At 32.6% G+C, this 17,356-nt stretch overlaps 3 protein-coding genes across 3 annotated transcripts; all 3 read left to right on the forward strand.

The window, feature by feature from the left end:
- Window positions 1-3,450: 3,450 nt before the first annotated feature.
- On the forward strand, window positions 3,451-3,912 carry LOC111020362 (S-protein homolog 74-like). The gene has a single exon (XM_022297017.2). It carries the CDS (start codon window positions 3,451-3,453, stop codon window positions 3,910-3,912), a length of 462 nt encoding a protein of 153 aa, XP_022152709.1.
- An 8,377-nt stretch (window positions 3,913-12,289) lies between these two features.
- Window positions 12,290-12,736, forward strand: LOC111020520 (S-protein homolog 1-like). The gene has a single exon (XM_022297214.2). The coding sequence runs from the start codon at window positions 12,290-12,292 to the stop codon at window positions 12,734-12,736; it is 447 nt and encodes a 148-aa protein (XP_022152906.1).
- Window positions 12,737-13,850: 1,114 nt separating this feature from the next.
- LOC111019800 (cysteine-rich receptor-like protein kinase 25) lies at window positions 13,851-17,356 on the forward strand. The gene is made up of 7 exons (XM_022296281.2): window positions 13,851-15,218; window positions 15,468-15,620; window positions 15,775-15,896; window positions 15,999-16,212; window positions 16,308-16,545; window positions 16,622-16,775; window positions 16,936-17,356. Exons 1-7 carry the CDS (start codon window positions 14,381-14,383, stop codon window positions 17,281-17,283), a joined length of 2,067 nt encoding a protein of 688 aa, XP_022151973.1. The 5' UTR covers window positions 13,851-14,380; the 3' UTR covers window positions 17,284-17,356.

Below are 17,356 nucleotides of genomic sequence, written 5' to 3' on the forward strand. Positions count from 1 at the left end.
TCGTATGGTTGATCACTGTTAAGGAACAAAGGGATCCCTCCACCATTTACACAATAGTATGAAATATGATATTGTCTAATTTGGCCATAATCTCTTATGGTTTATTTTTTTGTTTCACCTTAAAATGTCTCGTGTTCTAATGAGATTATGTTCTTGATCGCTTACATGGTCTTCCATTTATCTAGTCAAATATGAACTTTAATTACATCACGAACTATCATATTACCTTTTTTATTGTCTTCTTGTAACCAAAAAAAAGAAGAGGTATTTGATAATATATATTTTTTTAACAATTGAAATGAGAATCTATTTCTTAAAAACGATGTCCTAAAATTATAATGTCTTTTTTTTTTCAAAGAAATCCTAAATTATAATGTTGTTTTTTAACTTTATTTTTTGTTCATATTTATATGCATTTTATAAGTAAAATATGATAGAAAAAAGAAAAACTGTATTAATGCGTTTTTTTTCTTTATTTTTGAAAAGATATGCGTTTTTTGTAAAACTAGAAAGAGCCAAAAAGAAAATATGATTTTGAATAATTTTTCTTTTCGAAAATTTGATAGTTTTTATCATAAACTTAATCAACTTAATAAGTTATTATATCAACTTGTTAGGAAATTGATTAAACTAATAATTTTCCCTCCCACAGAAAATATCCCACACAACCACAAATATGCAAATATGAAGAAAAAAAGAACAAGAATACGACACAACAAATTACACTGATTCACCACTAAAGAGGCTACGTCCAGTCTTCCACTCAGATGTGGGTAATTCACTAGATAGTTTAGGATTGAATACAATATCTCTTCCCAAAATATCTCCTAGAGGTCTCGACAAAAGCCCTCTAACTTCTAAGTATTTGACACAGTTAATACTTAGGAATATGAATAAAAACTCACAATAATCAAGATTTAATTACCCCGAATATGTTGATCTTGATGAGCCTCAATGCCTCTGCCAATGTCCGAGCCTCTCCCTTGAAACTGCCACAAAACCCTCTGAAAAACGGCTCAAAGACGGTGGGACAAAACCCCTTTTTCGGCTAAGAAACTCTAAACCCGAAACTGCACTTATATAGACATCGAAACAGCGCCATGGTGCTACAGACGGACAACCGACCGCGCCTCCCCCGTCTGGACAGCGCTATGGCGCTGCCTCCTCGGCCCGAGCGGCCTGCAACTCGCTTCTCCCCTATTTTCATCCTGCTTCGATCCCGATGCGTCCCAGCTTGATCCCGACTCTTTCCTAGCTCGATCCTACGTCGTTTTGACTCCACAATCCCAAAACAATTTTCATTCTATACTTTCCATTTCATCGATAAACTTAGATAAGTTAAAATTTTATCCTCTATTAAATTTCTCACACATTCACTTACTAATTTTAACAAATAATAATGATGATAAATGAAAAAAAAACTCTAAAAATCTCGTTATTTTAATGAATATAAAATTTGGCATAAAATTAAGTTTATTTATTGCATGAAATAGACCCTTAAATAGTTAAAACTTACAAATTTCAACAAAAAAAAAAACTCTGTTTTGTTGAATCTTATCAATTTCATACCAAATATATATTTTATAATTTATTAGATGCACATTATAATAAAATTTTCAACAATTTTTTAAAACAAAATCCTATTAAAACGTAAAAGTTTGCAAAACTTTTTATGGTTGAAGTAAATATTGCAGTTTAATCTAAGTTTAAGGTTAAAATTGACGCACGTTAGCCAACTTAAGTTTAAATTGATTGTGTCTTTTTTTTTTCCTTCTTTACGTGAGGAAGAAAATCTAATTAAAAATTGCTTTCATATATTGAATAAATATAAAATTACAAAAACCACTCCTAAATTATATTGTGATTCCACCTCCTATTTCTAATTGCAACCATTACACTTTTAAATTTATGAAAATGTTGGTCATTGAACTGAACTAGCACAGATGGTAACATAGGGTATGGTTTGATTGGAACAACTTTAAAATTTTGTGGATTAGTTATTCAAGTAAAAAATTAAGGGTCCAATCTTATATAAATGGTTGTTACAATTTCCCTAAAACTTTTAATGATAATGTATAAAATTAGTATAGATAATACTTTTCAAAACCAAAGTTTCAAAAATACTATCAATTGCTCTCCATAGCTTTTATGAAAATAACATAAGCCAAAACCAATGTTCGTATGATTTGATTACTTGATGTGTTATTAACTAGTTGTGTAACAAAAGTCTGTCAAAATCAAACTCTCGGGTCAAAGCAAGTTGGTTGGAAAGAGCTTAGGCGTCGCTTGACGGGAAAGAACCGAAACAAACACTCCGACGTTAAAATCATTTTAAATTCAACCTTAGTAATTTGTAGGCCTCTTTTCATGCTATATGAACTTCACTATTACAATATTTTGCCTAGACCGTATGGTTTTTCAACGATAGTATATGTGCATTATAGTCTATAATACTATATATTGCAGCTGACGTTAGTCATACTCTATAGACTACGACTATAGCACGGTCGATGTCAACCATGGTCTATATTATAATGATCTCTTTTCTTTTTTTTTCTTTTTTTTTTGAAAAAAAACGTAATGGCATATACAATAGACCGCATTGTGGTCTATAACGCTATATAACTGTAGCCTATACGATATGCAACAGTGGTGAAATATTAATAATTTTTTAACTTATTTAATAAATGTAATATATTTTTTTGTTAATCTAAATATTTGTTATAATTTTTTTTATAATTTTTTAGAAATATTAATCAACATCGACATTTTATTGATATTTCCATCGAGCTGATATCCATAAAATTTAGACCTGGACAATTTTTTTCTCTATTGACATGATTATTATTATTATTATTATTATTATTATTATTATTCTCTCTAATATTATTTCCATGATATTGTGTGTAAAACAATCATTATAGATTTCCGTACAATGACATTACAAATCATCAAAAAGAAAAATAAAAGATCAAACATCAAAACCACAATCATTGTTGAATTTCATAAACAACTAGATGGTTTAATTTTGATTCCACAATCCTTTTATATGCTTCAAATTGGTTTTATAATTTACGTTTTGACTTATTATTATTATTATTATTATTATTATTATTATTATTATTATTATTTTCTATAACTTTTATTTTTATTTATTTAAATGTTGAGCATTGTGATCAAGTCTCATTATTATTACTAGAATATTAATTAATTTGTTAGATTTCTCCCTCTTTTTTTCCTTTTTTCTCTCCTATCCTCTCTCTCCCAAAAATTTCTAATTGCCTCTCCTATTTTTTCTCTCTCCCACACTTTTTTCCCTCATTCTCATCCATATCATTATGGTCAATTAAATTTCTTGCATTGAAAGTTCCCGTACATATAATGTATAGGCATCCATGTATTATTTATAGGCCAAAAAGAATCCTCCAAACTAACTCACTAACCTGCACAATGGGTGCCATCACTTTGAAGAACCATCTTCTGGTCTTCCTGCTCATCTCGCTCCTGGCCGTGGCTCGCTCGAAGCCACTGAGCTATTGGGAGATCCACATCAAGAACGCGCTGAAACATGGGCAACGACTGTTCGTGCACTGCAAGTCAAAAGACAACGACTTGGGTGCACGAACCCTCGAGAGCGGGACCGAGTTCAAATGGGATTTCAAAGTGAACATTTGGGACACAACGTTGTTCTGGTGCTACTTGCGCAAGGATAAACAGAGGGATGAGTGTAGATTCGATGCGTTTTGGGTCGAGAAGAAGACCGAGTGGCTGCGCATCAAATGCAAGGAGCATAGGTGCTTTTGGACTGCAGAAGACCAAGGGATTTACCTCTTAGATGGTAGTCGGAATGTTGATGAGTACCTACATCCCTGGAAAATGATACCATATCCGTTGAACAAATATGGTTCATAATTTCCTCACTGCTCTCAAGCGATTGATTTATGCAATAAATTGAGATGTGTTCTTTTATTTAAATCCAATTGTGTTTTCCTTTTTCTCTGGTGTTTTGTTTATTTCTATACACATTAGTTAAAAAATATATACAATATATTTAGTTATTCAAGGTATAAGTAAAACATGAATGTTAGTTAAATTATAAATTTTGTCTCACACTAAACTCGATATGTTATTTCTAGTTGGTACTTGATCTTTTTTTGTTAAAAAAAAAAAATTCCTTAATTAAACTTTGAGAATTTTACTTCCTTCTAGTTACTATAATCATTATCATCACATACCCAAATGATACGTGCAAATTTAGAATTATTATGGCTAAGTAGATCGATTAATGAGGATGTCGTGTAAAAATTTATTTAATGGTGTTAGATTATGTATGGGCTAAATAAAAGCATATAATTTGAAATATAATTCAAGTACTTTAAATAATTGATTCTTTTTTAAATATATATATATATATATATATATATCGATAAATAGATTAAATAGATGCACAATAATTCAAACTTCCCACCAGAAGTGGATGTAGAATTTTATTTTATTTTTATTTTTTGTAAAGAGGATACAAATTCATTTAAATATAACAGAAATAAATCAATTTAACCTCGAACCTGATAAAAGTGTATCGCTTTAAACTTTTAATTTCATCAAATTTTACCTTTAACTTGGATAACTGTTACAAAGTTATTTAATTGTCGATTTTGTGCATTAATCAAATTTAATTTGTGTAAAGCTTTGATTTCTTTAAATTAATGAAACGTTGGAGTTTTTTACATTATTTTTTGTTTTATATTAATAGGAGTAAAATTTAATATAATAGGGGTAAAATTTGTCCCATTTATCTCAGATTAGTGTTCAATTGGATGAAATTAAAAGTTTAGAGTAAAAATTAATACAACTTAACAAGTTTTGGAGTGAAAGATGAGTTTTACCAATTATAGTTTTAGACGCATTTATTATACAATATTAAGCTTGGGCAGTTACAAATATGACAAAAATATTTAGTAAAATTAGCAAAATATAATAGTAACCATATTTCATTTTTTTCAAATATAGCACTTTTAAAAAAATGGAGATCCAATTTTAAAATGACAAGTTTACCCACATGATATACATCTTGTAATATATGTGCTTCAACGAAGCCTGGTTCAACCTTTGGCCTACACTACCGTAAAACGAGTGAGAGATGTATATCAAGGGAAGAAGGAACCAAGAATACTACAAATGCATGGGAAAGACTATCAATACTCATAGGGTCCCATCTAAAAGAACGAGCTTTTGGGCTCTAATACCATATATATTAATATTCATGACTTCCATCTCAAAATTAATTGGCAATGAGAGGAATGACTTAATTAATATTATAACCTTTGTTTGGTCCTTTGTCTTTTCAATGTGGGATCTTTAAAATGTCCCCTTAGATGGTACCTCTTTTGGGTTCATCAATCTTGGTCGGATCCCATTTTTGGATCAGATGATCGTTTGAACTTTTTGGGCTCTAATGTGGTCATATCAATATTAATAGGGGCAACTAGAGAAATGGCTATATTAAATAGTTTGATTTGAAAAATGGCCAAAATAATCAAATATCACGAAAATGGCTAAAAGGCAGTTAGAGTTGAACTACGAGATTTTATGTGGACAAATTTACCCTCCAATCAAAATAGGTAAATTTATCTTGACACTACCCCTATAAAATTGTGACGAAAATACCCATCATCAAAATCTTTAGTACACCTAATTTCTAGGAAACAAGATAGTAAATCAAAATTATACCTTTCAAAAATTTTAAATAACATCTAGATTTAGAAATTTAAAAAATGTAAGATAAAATTTGTTGAATGCATACTTTGAAATAAAAAAAAAAATTGAATCAAAGTGTATAACAGACTAAAAAAACGTAAAATCAAATTAGAAAAATGGAAAAATAAAAGATTGATACCATGTTAGGATCCATTATGGAAGGGAAGGCAACTCAAATGACTCATTCCCACTTTTGCCCTTAACTCCTTCTTCCCACACTTGCCTTAACTCTTCCTTCCTAAAAATAAATAAAATTTGATTCAATCAAGTCTTAAACCCCTCAAGCCTCGTGCGCCTCAAGTTTTTGGTGTCCCTCTTCGGTGTACACAATTTTCGGCATCCCTCTTCCCACTCTTGCCAGAACCTAAAGAACCTCCTTCGGATAAGCTTTCGGTGTCCCTCTTGGGGTACACAATCTCCTAGCTTCGTGATCTCTGATTCCTCTAGTTGAAATCAAAATCCCTTGATTTCAATGGGTGGATAGCTTTAGGCAAAATCCCTTGAAATCAAAAATTGAAATTCTAGGTGATTGTGTGATTTCAATTTTGAAACTTCAATTGAAATCCTGTGTGATTTCAAATTGGGTACAAAGATTCTGGCATTCTTTCGGCAAAATCCCTTGAAGCTTTTGGGTACAAAATCCATTGAAATCAAAAATTAAAATCATCCATTGAAATCCTCCAAACTTCGACGTTCCTCCTTCAAGGGTAAGTAGTCGACTGTTTTTTTTTTGTAATCGACTGTTTTGTAATACTCCAAACCTCATTGTTTTTGTTATCCAACAAGGGTATTCATTGATCGATTTTGAATGTTGTTTAAATAATTGACCGTTTGTTAGCAACCTCCGATATTCAAGGGATTTTGTTGGACACAACCTGTTTTTAGGACACCTTGTAGATATGGTCAGTTGGGGAGGTCATATTGAAAATATAGTTTATATTAAATAATAAATAATAAAAATATTGTTAAAATTAGATTGTGGTTTAGTTTGAAAAAAAAAATTTAAATAAATTTCCAATCTTAAATTTCAAATTTCAATAAATTTAAACTCAGATCTCAATTATGATGTTTGAATAAATATCATTAGTACCTGGAACTTGTCAATTCTGATGTTTTTTAGCTCAATGTAACCATTTTATTGTTAAACATTTAAAATATATTGTAAAAAAATCAAGAACATCCAATTAGATTCCGGTAGAACTAATTGATACTCATTAGGAATATAATATGTGGTACTAATTGATACTCATTAGAAACTAATTAATTTTAACAATATTAGGAATACACATTCTTATTTGTTGGTTCTACCAGACGAATTTTTTTTGGGCTTGATTCAATGGTTGAATCTTGTGGAGTTTTCTTTTTTCATTAATAATCTAATTTTCTAAGAACTGGGTTTGCTGCAATAGGAAGATTCTTTCGAGTAATGTGTCAATAACTCGATGACTAATTCTCATATATCAAGAATTAAAATACAGCTTCTTAGAATGTAATAATCATGGCATATTAGTCATGAATGTTGATGGACAAGGATAACCCAGTCAAAATGGCCATCTACTCTATAGAATCCTATATCTACCCCGTTGTATTGACGTCTCTTGCTTATTTTGTGAGATAACCTCTAGTAGCCATATATTTACACATTCATCGTATCTCCCCTTAGGTAAATATTAATATATGTTTCCTTGATTGCTAATATGCATTTTTGATTTTGTTGGTTTTAGTTTCCTTTTTGTCATATTTTATGCATTGATCTTTGTTCCGATGCAGTGATAAAGAAAGATTATGCGATGCAAAATATGGCTATTTTCTGCAGATAGTTTTCAATCTATTTTCGACGTCTGAACTTTCACTACCCCTGTAGATGGTGTTATATACGGGGTTAGTATCTACAACTATGCAGTAGTCGCTGCACCTGACATCCGCCAACAGGGATATGACACACGCCACGTCCTTATATACTAACAGCCTCATAATTATCGACTTGCCAGCACCATTTCTGAAAAGTGAAAGACGTGTAATTTTTTTTCCTTCTCGAAAATAAAGATCTCTAGAGATACATTCATAGAGTTGTTGTAGGGTGGAATCGAATGGAATTGAAATGTGTCAGGTAATGAGCCCTTGATAATTGTTGTGCTCCTCCCAACTAAAACCGTGGCTAACAATGATCGCATAATGTTCCGCATTGATTGATTTAATTCTTGAAAAAATGTAAAAATAAAATGGGTGGGGATTAATGATACATTGTGTCAGAATATTAAAGAAACACTGTATTTTTGTTTGAATCATATCTGTAGATTTAGTGGTTTAAATCTTGTGGAAATATTTTAGGAATTATATAGATTTTGTGGTTTAAATTTTGTGGAAAGATTTTAGGAATTATGTAGATTTTGTAGTTAAGATGGTTTCAATATTAAGTCTATAATTAGGGACCGATTTAAGGGGACGTGGGAGGCCTAAAACGTGGATGGGTAAAATGGGAAAAGATTGCAAGGACAATATGGACATAGAAATGTGTGGAGGGATAAATAAGGAATTATATACCTCCCCAAATTTTAGGAAATCAATTTTAGCCATGGCATGCAATTTAGAAAAACTTTGGCCATTTTGCTTAACGATAACGTGTGTAGCCATTCCTAAGGATTTCCCATATTAATAGGGTTACCAATTAAGAAAGATAGGGGTAGCCCGCTTATATATTATAAATCTCTTGTTAGGTTCTATCTTTTCAATGTAGGATCTTTAACAAAGAATTTTTTCAAGGTCATAATCAAATATTGGCCAACCAAAGAAAATAAGACTACGAATCAATATAAGAGACCCAGTTTAGGAAAATGTCATCTTTCAAATGAATGTCCATAGGGAAAGGCATTAACATTTATATTGTAGAAGAAGAACCGGAAGATCAAGAAATTGAGAAAGATGTGGAGATCGTAGCCTATGTCGAATCAGGACACGTACATTATTATTTTTTAAAGATGATGATACTATACTGTAGGAGTGGGAGTTCGAACTCACAACCTCCTGATTGAAATTGTACTACTAAGCTATGCTCGCTTTGAAACTGGACTAGAAACTTGGATCAACGTAATCGAAGCTTCTTAATGGCTCTCAGGACTGGAAGTTAATTGGGATAAATCGGATGTTTGTGGTATTAATATTGATTCCAGATAGAGAGAGTGATCTCCCAATTTCTTATTTGAATTCGCTTAGGTGGTAGTCCAAGATCTTTTTATTTTTGGCTTCCTATTTTTGAAAATATTAGGAAGAAATTGGATAGATTGGAAACGTTTCCATCGTTTAAGAGGTGATAAATCGACATTATTGAAAGATCTAATTACGGTGCTAAAATATTAAAGTATTAATAAAGTATTTGTGGATCTAAAAATTATTTCTGGATTGTAACTGTGAGTTGAACTTTAAAAGCAATTGAGAGTATGCAATTGTAATAGTAATTAAAAACAATATAATAAAGAGAGAGCACACATACATTTTTAACCTAGTTTGGTTTCACAACCTAGTCCACGAGACCATAGCAGAGAATAAAATTAACAGTAAAAATTAGTATGATTTACCGTCAATATTGATTCATACATAAAATAAATCTCTTCCTAAAGCATGTTGAATACTTGATCGACCCCTCCATCGATTGAATCTTTTCAAATAAATATTCTCCATGTGTTGTAAACCAGTGAATGTGTCTTCTCCAAATACTTAATAAAATTCTCACAAGCAAAAAATAATTGATTGTATTTATCAAATTACATAAAAATTTCTTTTTTTAAGTACAATAAGTGAGGTGATGGATTTAAACTCATAATTTCTGGTAAGGAGATAGGTATCAATTATCGTTGAGTCAAACTCATGTTGACGGCAAAAACACATCTAAGACAATTTAGTCTATCAAAATAAACCCCTCAATTAAAGCATTTTTAGAACTCGGAGATTTCATAACCATGGAGAGGTCGCGAATATAAAAAGTGTTGTTAACTCAAAAGGAAAAAAACTTAAAAGAGGGTATGCGTCAATGTGTTTCTCATTGATTAGCTATAATATTATTGAATTGTACAAGACCTTGATACAAATTTAGCTAATCAACTAACTTTTTGCAATTGATGAACAAGTTCATCAACATTGGCCGGATTGTTTCTCAACCCAGTACGATTCGAATGACACATTGAAATTTGGTTTTTCCAAGTAGCACCAGAACAGCGTTGTTCCCAAAAATTTACCTTAAAAGTCCATTGGAATTCATCTCCACGGTGGACCAAACTATGGTTGCCCAAATCATCGTCCTTGGACTTACAATGCACGAAAAGGGTATCGTTGCTCAGTCTGTGAACCACATGAACACGCCTTGTCGGGAGTGGCAGTGGAATGAGCACCTCCGCCGTACATGGTTGAACCACTACAAGAGCCGCCAAGAGAAGCAACAGACGACCATTTTAGTTTCACAAGTTAAACTTGTTTCTAGTTTGTGTTTCTCTGATTTGTAATCACACTCCTAATAGTTTTATATACGTTGTTGAAGTGATTGATGGGGTGAACTCTTGTGACGGTTTATTGCTTTTTGTGAGCCTTTTTTTTATTGAAATTTGGTTGATTAACATGCAAATACGTAATAGAAGCAGTTTTTTTCTTCTTTTTCTTGAAAAGTTCAAGAAACAGTTTTACATGTAAATAGAAGGGAAGTAAATACTTGCCAATATGATTTTTAGTTCCTGAAACCGATGAAAAGATTTATTTTATTATTCTTTTTCTTTTAATACACAAGTGGTAGTAAAAAAGATTCGAACTCATTACTTTTTAGTCAAAGACATGTGTCAATTACTGCTGAACTAAACTCATGTTGGCACGGTTGAAAACGATATATGAAATTTTGTATAGTTTTTAAGCTAAGTTATGCAAAACATAACTCATTTTAACACATGTAATAGGGTTCATTTTTTCCTTTGGCATATATTAGAAGTTTCCATTTCATTGTATAACTTTTTAGGGGAAGAGGGAGTGGGGGATTCCCTTTTATTTTTAGCCCTTCGTCATTTTTAGGATAAAAATAAAATAACCTTTGCATAGGAGGAAGGGGTGATTCCTCGGATTTTTTTTTAATATTGTTAATTTTTGTACTTATTTTAAAAATAATATCAATTTGAAATTTATTAAAAATAATGTTTAGGAAATTCGTCCCCGCTAGGTCGTCTCTTCACTAGTAGGTTGTCTAGAGATGTCTTATACGTATGGTATTATATGTTGTCTCTTGAAGAGAAAACACATAACCACGTTGTTTTAATAATATGATAATATTTTAATGTTTTTTTTATATATGGATGAACCAGGTTTGATTTGAGATAAAAAATAAAAAATAAAAAAATCAGAGGCGCCACGTCCTACGGTGTCCAAATGCTTAAGTGAAGAGACGACGAAATGCTTAGTTAAAAATTTTAATTATATAATTTGACTATTTTCACTCTCTATATTTACCTCACCGACTTTATATTTACCTCACCAACTTTTCGTAGTCTCCATGTGTACCCCATGAAATTGAAGTTGCAATAAATTTATCACACATGATCCGATCATCAATCTCTAAACAAAATTGAGAAGCATCGATAACTTGAAAATTTTACTAAGTAAAATACAACGACCAAGAATAAACAACTTAACAGATATTCTTAAATTTTTATAGTTTTATGTTCCTAAAACTAACAATGCATCAAATGACAGAAAACTTTGTTTTGATGTTTTGTTTTGATGTTTTATTTGAGTCCTGGAAAAGGAAAGTGCCAAAAAAGACTTATGGTATGTAATCCAAATTTTTTAAGATGTACACGGATTGGGTTGTTTCGAATTAAGGAAATTTTTTTGGACCAATCCAAATTTTTCGTGTTGGTTGATTTTGCTACCTGAGAGATCCAAACAAAGTATACAACCCAACTCGATCTAAACCCAACTCCTAGCATTTGGAGTTGGTTCGAGTCGAATCATCAAGTTGTTGAAATTTTGAGTAAAAAAAAAAAGAATGAAAACAGAGAAGGGAAATTGAAAGGAAAAAAACAGAAAAGAAAAGATAAAAAGAGCTTTTAAACTTTTTACTTGGATCTAATCAATTTCTTAATTCTTGCAAGTTGAATCCATCGGTATATTTTAAATTTAAAAGAGAGTCGGTTTGATTCAGGTTGGACTAACCAAAAAATTTCCTAACCCACGAACCAAACCTATGTTTCCATTCTACAAAAATCTAATCCAACCCAAATCGATTTTTTTCCCTTTTAACTCAACCTAATCCTTGCAATTTGGGTTAGATTTTTCTGAGTCTGTTGGATTGTCGGTTTTCTGAACCCCTACTTTTTTTTCCTTCATTATCATCCGCATTCTTACAAAACATCGTCTGTCTCATCAATTGAGGAAAAGCTAAAACGCATCATCCATATCATTTTGATCAATTAATTTCCTTGGATGGAAACTTCTCATATAAACATCCCTGTATTTATAGACTCAAAAGAATCCTCCAAATTAAATCACAACTTGCACAATGGGTGCCATCTATTTCAAGAACCATCTTCTGGTATTCCTGTTGATCTCGCTGCTGGCCGTGGCTCGCCCGAAGCCACTGAGCCATTGGGAGATTCATATCAAGAACGCGCTGAAAAATGGGCAACGACTGTTCGTGCACTGTAAGTCCAAAGACGACGACTTGGGTGCACGAACCCTCAAGAGCGGGACCGAGTTCAAATGGGATTTCAAAGTGAACATTTGGGACACGACGTTGTTCTGGTGCTACTTGTGCAAGGATCAACAGAGGGATGAGTGTGCATTCGATGCGTTTTGGGTCGAGAAGAAGACCGAGTGGCTACGCATCAAATGCAAGGATCTTAGGTGCTTTTGGACTGCAGAAGACCGAGGGATTTTCCTCCTTGATGGTAGTCGGAATGTTGATGAGTACCTACATCCCTGGAAAATGATACCACCATATCAGTAGAACAAATATGGTTTATTTCATCAGTGCTCTCAAATGCTTGATTTATGCAATAAATTGAAATATGTGTTCTTCTATTTAAATCCAATTGTGTTTTCCTTTTTCTCTGGTGTTTTGTTTATTTCCATATACATTATACAATATACTTAGTTCAAGGTATATGTAAAACATAAATGCTAGTTAAATTATACATTTAGTCTCACTAAACTTGGTAGGTTATTAGATATCATGGGAAACTCATTTGATTCAAAGGGATCGAGTAGAGTTTCTTGAGAGGGAACGATTTCAAATCCATGATGACCACTTACCTTAGGAATGAGTATAATTGTTCACGTAAGATTTTCCTTTTTTATTTAAACCCATGGGTGAATTATTTTCTCATACTATTTCTTTGAGGCAGCAAGTTTCAAATCTCTATATCTCCATATTCCTTCAAAAAAATAAATAAATAAAATATCTCAACATTTAGTATACCAAACAAAAAGAAAAATTAAAGGAAGATAGGATATTATTATTGTTATTATTTATAATTGTTTATAGTGAAACTATTAACTAGTTTTATTTTGAGAATTCATAACAATTTTAAATAATAAATTTAACCCTTTTTTTCTCGTGTAGAAGATAGAATATCCTCCCATATAAAAGAATTCTTGATGTCTTAATGCTTTTGGGAGAACTCTTCAATGAATCATTTAATAAGTCTTCATGCGTGGGCTGCCTGTTTAAAAACAACCCACCTGCTACTTCTTTAATTACAGCCTCATCTTCGATGATGATCACTCGGAATATAATTTGATCAACTTTATTTTCAGCCTTTTGATTAATTAAGCCATTAGCCATTGGTCACCTTCTTCTTTTTGATAAAAATTTTCTGTACCGTTCCACTCTTCAAACTTAAACTTTTTCAATATTATATGAGGAGTCTTTGTCCCAATTGCCATCAATTTTTGCATCTTCTCAAAAATCTTTTCCCACTATATATTTTTTAAATGTCTATTTTGATCTCGTTTTCATATTTTATCTACGATTATAATTTTACCTTTAATATAGTAAAATTCTCAATTAGGTCATTCTTATTATTGTTATTATTATTTTGAAATTCGTTAAATTTTTATTTAATTAACATTTAGACATGTTGCTATCTTGTTACCTTGATCCTACTAAGACCAATAAAACTCAAATTCATCCATCAATAATATTTTATTTTGACCTTAAATTTACATTGGACTCTTTAGCCAATCAGCTTGAACCTTAATTTTTTAATTTCATCCAAATCAAACGTTAGACTTAAACAAGTTTCTTAAAACTAAAGTATTATTATTATTTAACTAAATCCAATCATGGAGGATTAGAAAAATACAAATCCAATAATTGAATAGGGTTCTCTTACTAGTCAGAGCTCGAAGAATTTTCAAATGGAAGGTGGCGTTATTACTACGGAACTGAAGATCAGCTAGCGTTGACTTTTTTTTTCTCTCTTAATTTGAGTGGCAGATTGTAATCTAGTGACGTAAATATCCACATAAATAGTAGGTCTGATTCTAGTATTAATATATTTGTCCATCGATAATGAAAACTATATTAGTAGAAATATAAGTGGAATATTTCAAACCCGATTAGCATTCCACACCCAAAAATCGTGATAATATGGTCAGTTTTAGAAGGTTGTTCTTCATTCTCACACACTTGATTTTCATTTTCATCACAACAACTTCTCAGCCAGACTTTTTTCTAAGCAAATGTTCAGACAAATCAGATGACAGCAACAACAGCAGCAGCCGTTTCCATCAAAATCTCCGCAACGCACTGGCCTCCATCTCGTCCAAATCCAGCACCCAGATAACCAACTACGGCTTCTACAACGCCTCCTTTGGCAACGACCCCGACCCAGCCAACGCCAAGGCACTGTGTCGCGGTGGTGCGCCGTTGGAACTATGCCAAACTTGCGTCAACAACTCGGCCCACAGGATTCTACAAGACTGCCCTTCCCAGAAGGAGGGCACGGGATGGTATGACGATTGCCAGATTGTTTACTCCAACAACTCCCTGCACGGCGACGTGTCGGTGGCCGGGTTGACAACTCAGATTTATTACAATCTCGAAACGGCCCCCGACGTGGATGGCTTTAACGCGGCGCTGACGGAGTTGCTGATTGGGCTGCGGGAGAGGGCGGCGGCAGGGAATTCTACTAGGAAGTCTGCCGGCGGAGATGTGAAGCTTCCAAGTCCAAATTTTTATACCATATATGGGCTGGTTGATTGTTTTCCCGACATGTCGTTGGTTGATTGTGATGTGTGCCTCAGTGGCCTTATGAGTTCTCTTCCTAACGGCAGCATTGGGGCGAAATCAGTTGTTACGAGTTGTCAAATCGGTTATGAGATCCACCCTATCTATGACTCACTTCTCTCTCCTCCACCGCCACCGACGCCGACGCGGCCACCGCCTCTGCCGGATGTTCTCTCACCATCTTCGCCTCCGATCAAAGGTATATCATTCTACAATCGGCAAAAAAAATTACATTTAGGTACTTGCTAGTAAGGTGGGTGGGTATCTTCCAACGTACCTTGTTAAAAAGGTTCTAGTTATTATTTTTTAATGGTGGGTGAGTTTAGAAGATAACTTTTATCCATGAGCACTTAAATATTATGGTTTGGAAAGTAGTTAAAATTATTGACATCTATCGGTTGTTTAATTTTTTGAGAAAAAAATTTATTATTTATTATTTATTTTGCAGGAGATAATAATAAAGCAACTAGAAATGTTGTAATTATTGTTGTTGCTTGGACGCTTTCTGTTTCCATAATTATCATCTTCATCGTTCTTATCATTTTGAGAAAGAGGAGGAAGCTGAAGCAAAAGACTGAACGAACATTGAACAGAGGTGAAGGTAAGTCAACCCGTGTTAGTAACGTTCGTAATTCTTATTTCTTGTATTTAGAAACTTTTTTTTGCGTATTGATGAATATCGAGCTTGCTGTCGGGTATAGTCAATTAAAATTACAAAGATGGTGTTGTTCTTAATATATAAATTTCTTCCTCAGCCACAGATGAAATCAGCAGCATTGAGATGCTGCAATTTAATTTCGAGACTATAAAGTTAGGAACAAATGAATTCTCCAATGAGAACAAACTTGGACAAGGTGGATTTGGAGTTGTTTACAAGGTAATTAACAAAAGCTTTACTAGTTGGATAAAAAATAATTAAATATATCATTATATATAATGCAATAACAATAATAATAATAATTTGGATTTTATATTTCAGGGTAAGCTGCCAAATGGACAGCATATAGCAGTGAAGAGGCAACTTGAAAACAATTCACAAGAAGGAAATGTTGAGTTCAAAAATGAAGTTCTTTTAATGGCCAAACTTCAACATAGAAACTTGGTTAGGCTACTTGGATTTTGCTTGCACAAAAATGAGAGACTTCTCATATACGAGTTTGTACCAAATGGCAGCCTTGACCACTTCATATTTGGTATTATGATCTCATTTTATGCTTTGTAATTTGCTCATATTCATATTTAGTTTAATTGACAAAACTAATTTACATGTATATGGATGGTGATGTAGATTTTGGGAAGAAGATTCTTTTAGATTGGGGAAAACGATACAAGATTATAATTGGTATTGCACGCGGACTTCTTTACCTTCATGAAGATTCTCATCTTCGAATCATTCATCGTGATCTCAAAGCCAGCAATATTTTGTTGGACGAAGAATTGAATCCGAAAATTGCGGATTTTGGCACAGCAAGGTTGTTTGAAGTAGATGAGACTCAAAGGAATACAAATAGAGTTGTGGGAACCTAGTAAGTTTAGAATTTTTATTTGTTCCCTTTTACACATTATATTTGATTTAATTAATTTTCTTTGGTTCTTTTGTAGTGGCTACATGGCACCGGAATATATAATTCAAGGACAATTTTCAGTAAAATCAGATGTCTTTAGTTTCGGTGTTCTTGTTCTTGAAATTTTGAGTGGCCGAAAAAATACTCGTTTTCGCACCGAAGATTCAAATGAGGAAGATCTTTTAAGCTTTGTAAGTATATGAATGAAAACTTTCACTAGTATAGCTTCTTGAAATGCCCTTACATGTATGCTTGTAGTTGATTTGTCTGTGTCCTATAATATCACCCGTTTCAAATTAACATATTTCTAAGTGCTAAAGTTAGAAGACTTTTTTGTGCACTTTTTTGCAGGCATGGAAAAATTGGAGCGCGGGAACAATAACAAATGTGATAGATTCAACCTTAACTGCTGGTTCTCGAATTGAAATGATAAGATGTATTCATATTGGACTACTATGCGTTCAAGAGAATACAACGGAACGACCAACAATAGCTTCAGTAATTTTGATGCTTAGTAGCTTCTCTTTCACTCTCCTTCGACCTTCCAAACCTGCATTTTTAATGTACAGTAATGTTGATGGGTCCAATGTACTTTCAAACCGTAGCAGATTAGTAACGAACCAGTCTGATCATTCCGAATGCATACCTCTCCAAATTTCTAGGAATGAAACTTCAATTAGTGAGATTTATCCTCGTTAGTTTGTAATGGATTTGCTAAGACCTCATGTGATAATTATGTTCAAATTTCTTCTAAATTGTTTTAGAATATTAT

The sequence above is a fragment of the Momordica charantia genome (genome assembly GCF_013281855.1).
Source record: "Momordica charantia cultivar OHB3-1 chromosome 9 unlocalized genomic scaffold, Mcharantia_2.0 BLBB01000009.1, whole genome shotgun sequence".
NCBI classification, from domain to species: Eukaryota; Viridiplantae; Streptophyta; class Magnoliopsida; order Cucurbitales; family Cucurbitaceae; genus Momordica; species Momordica charantia.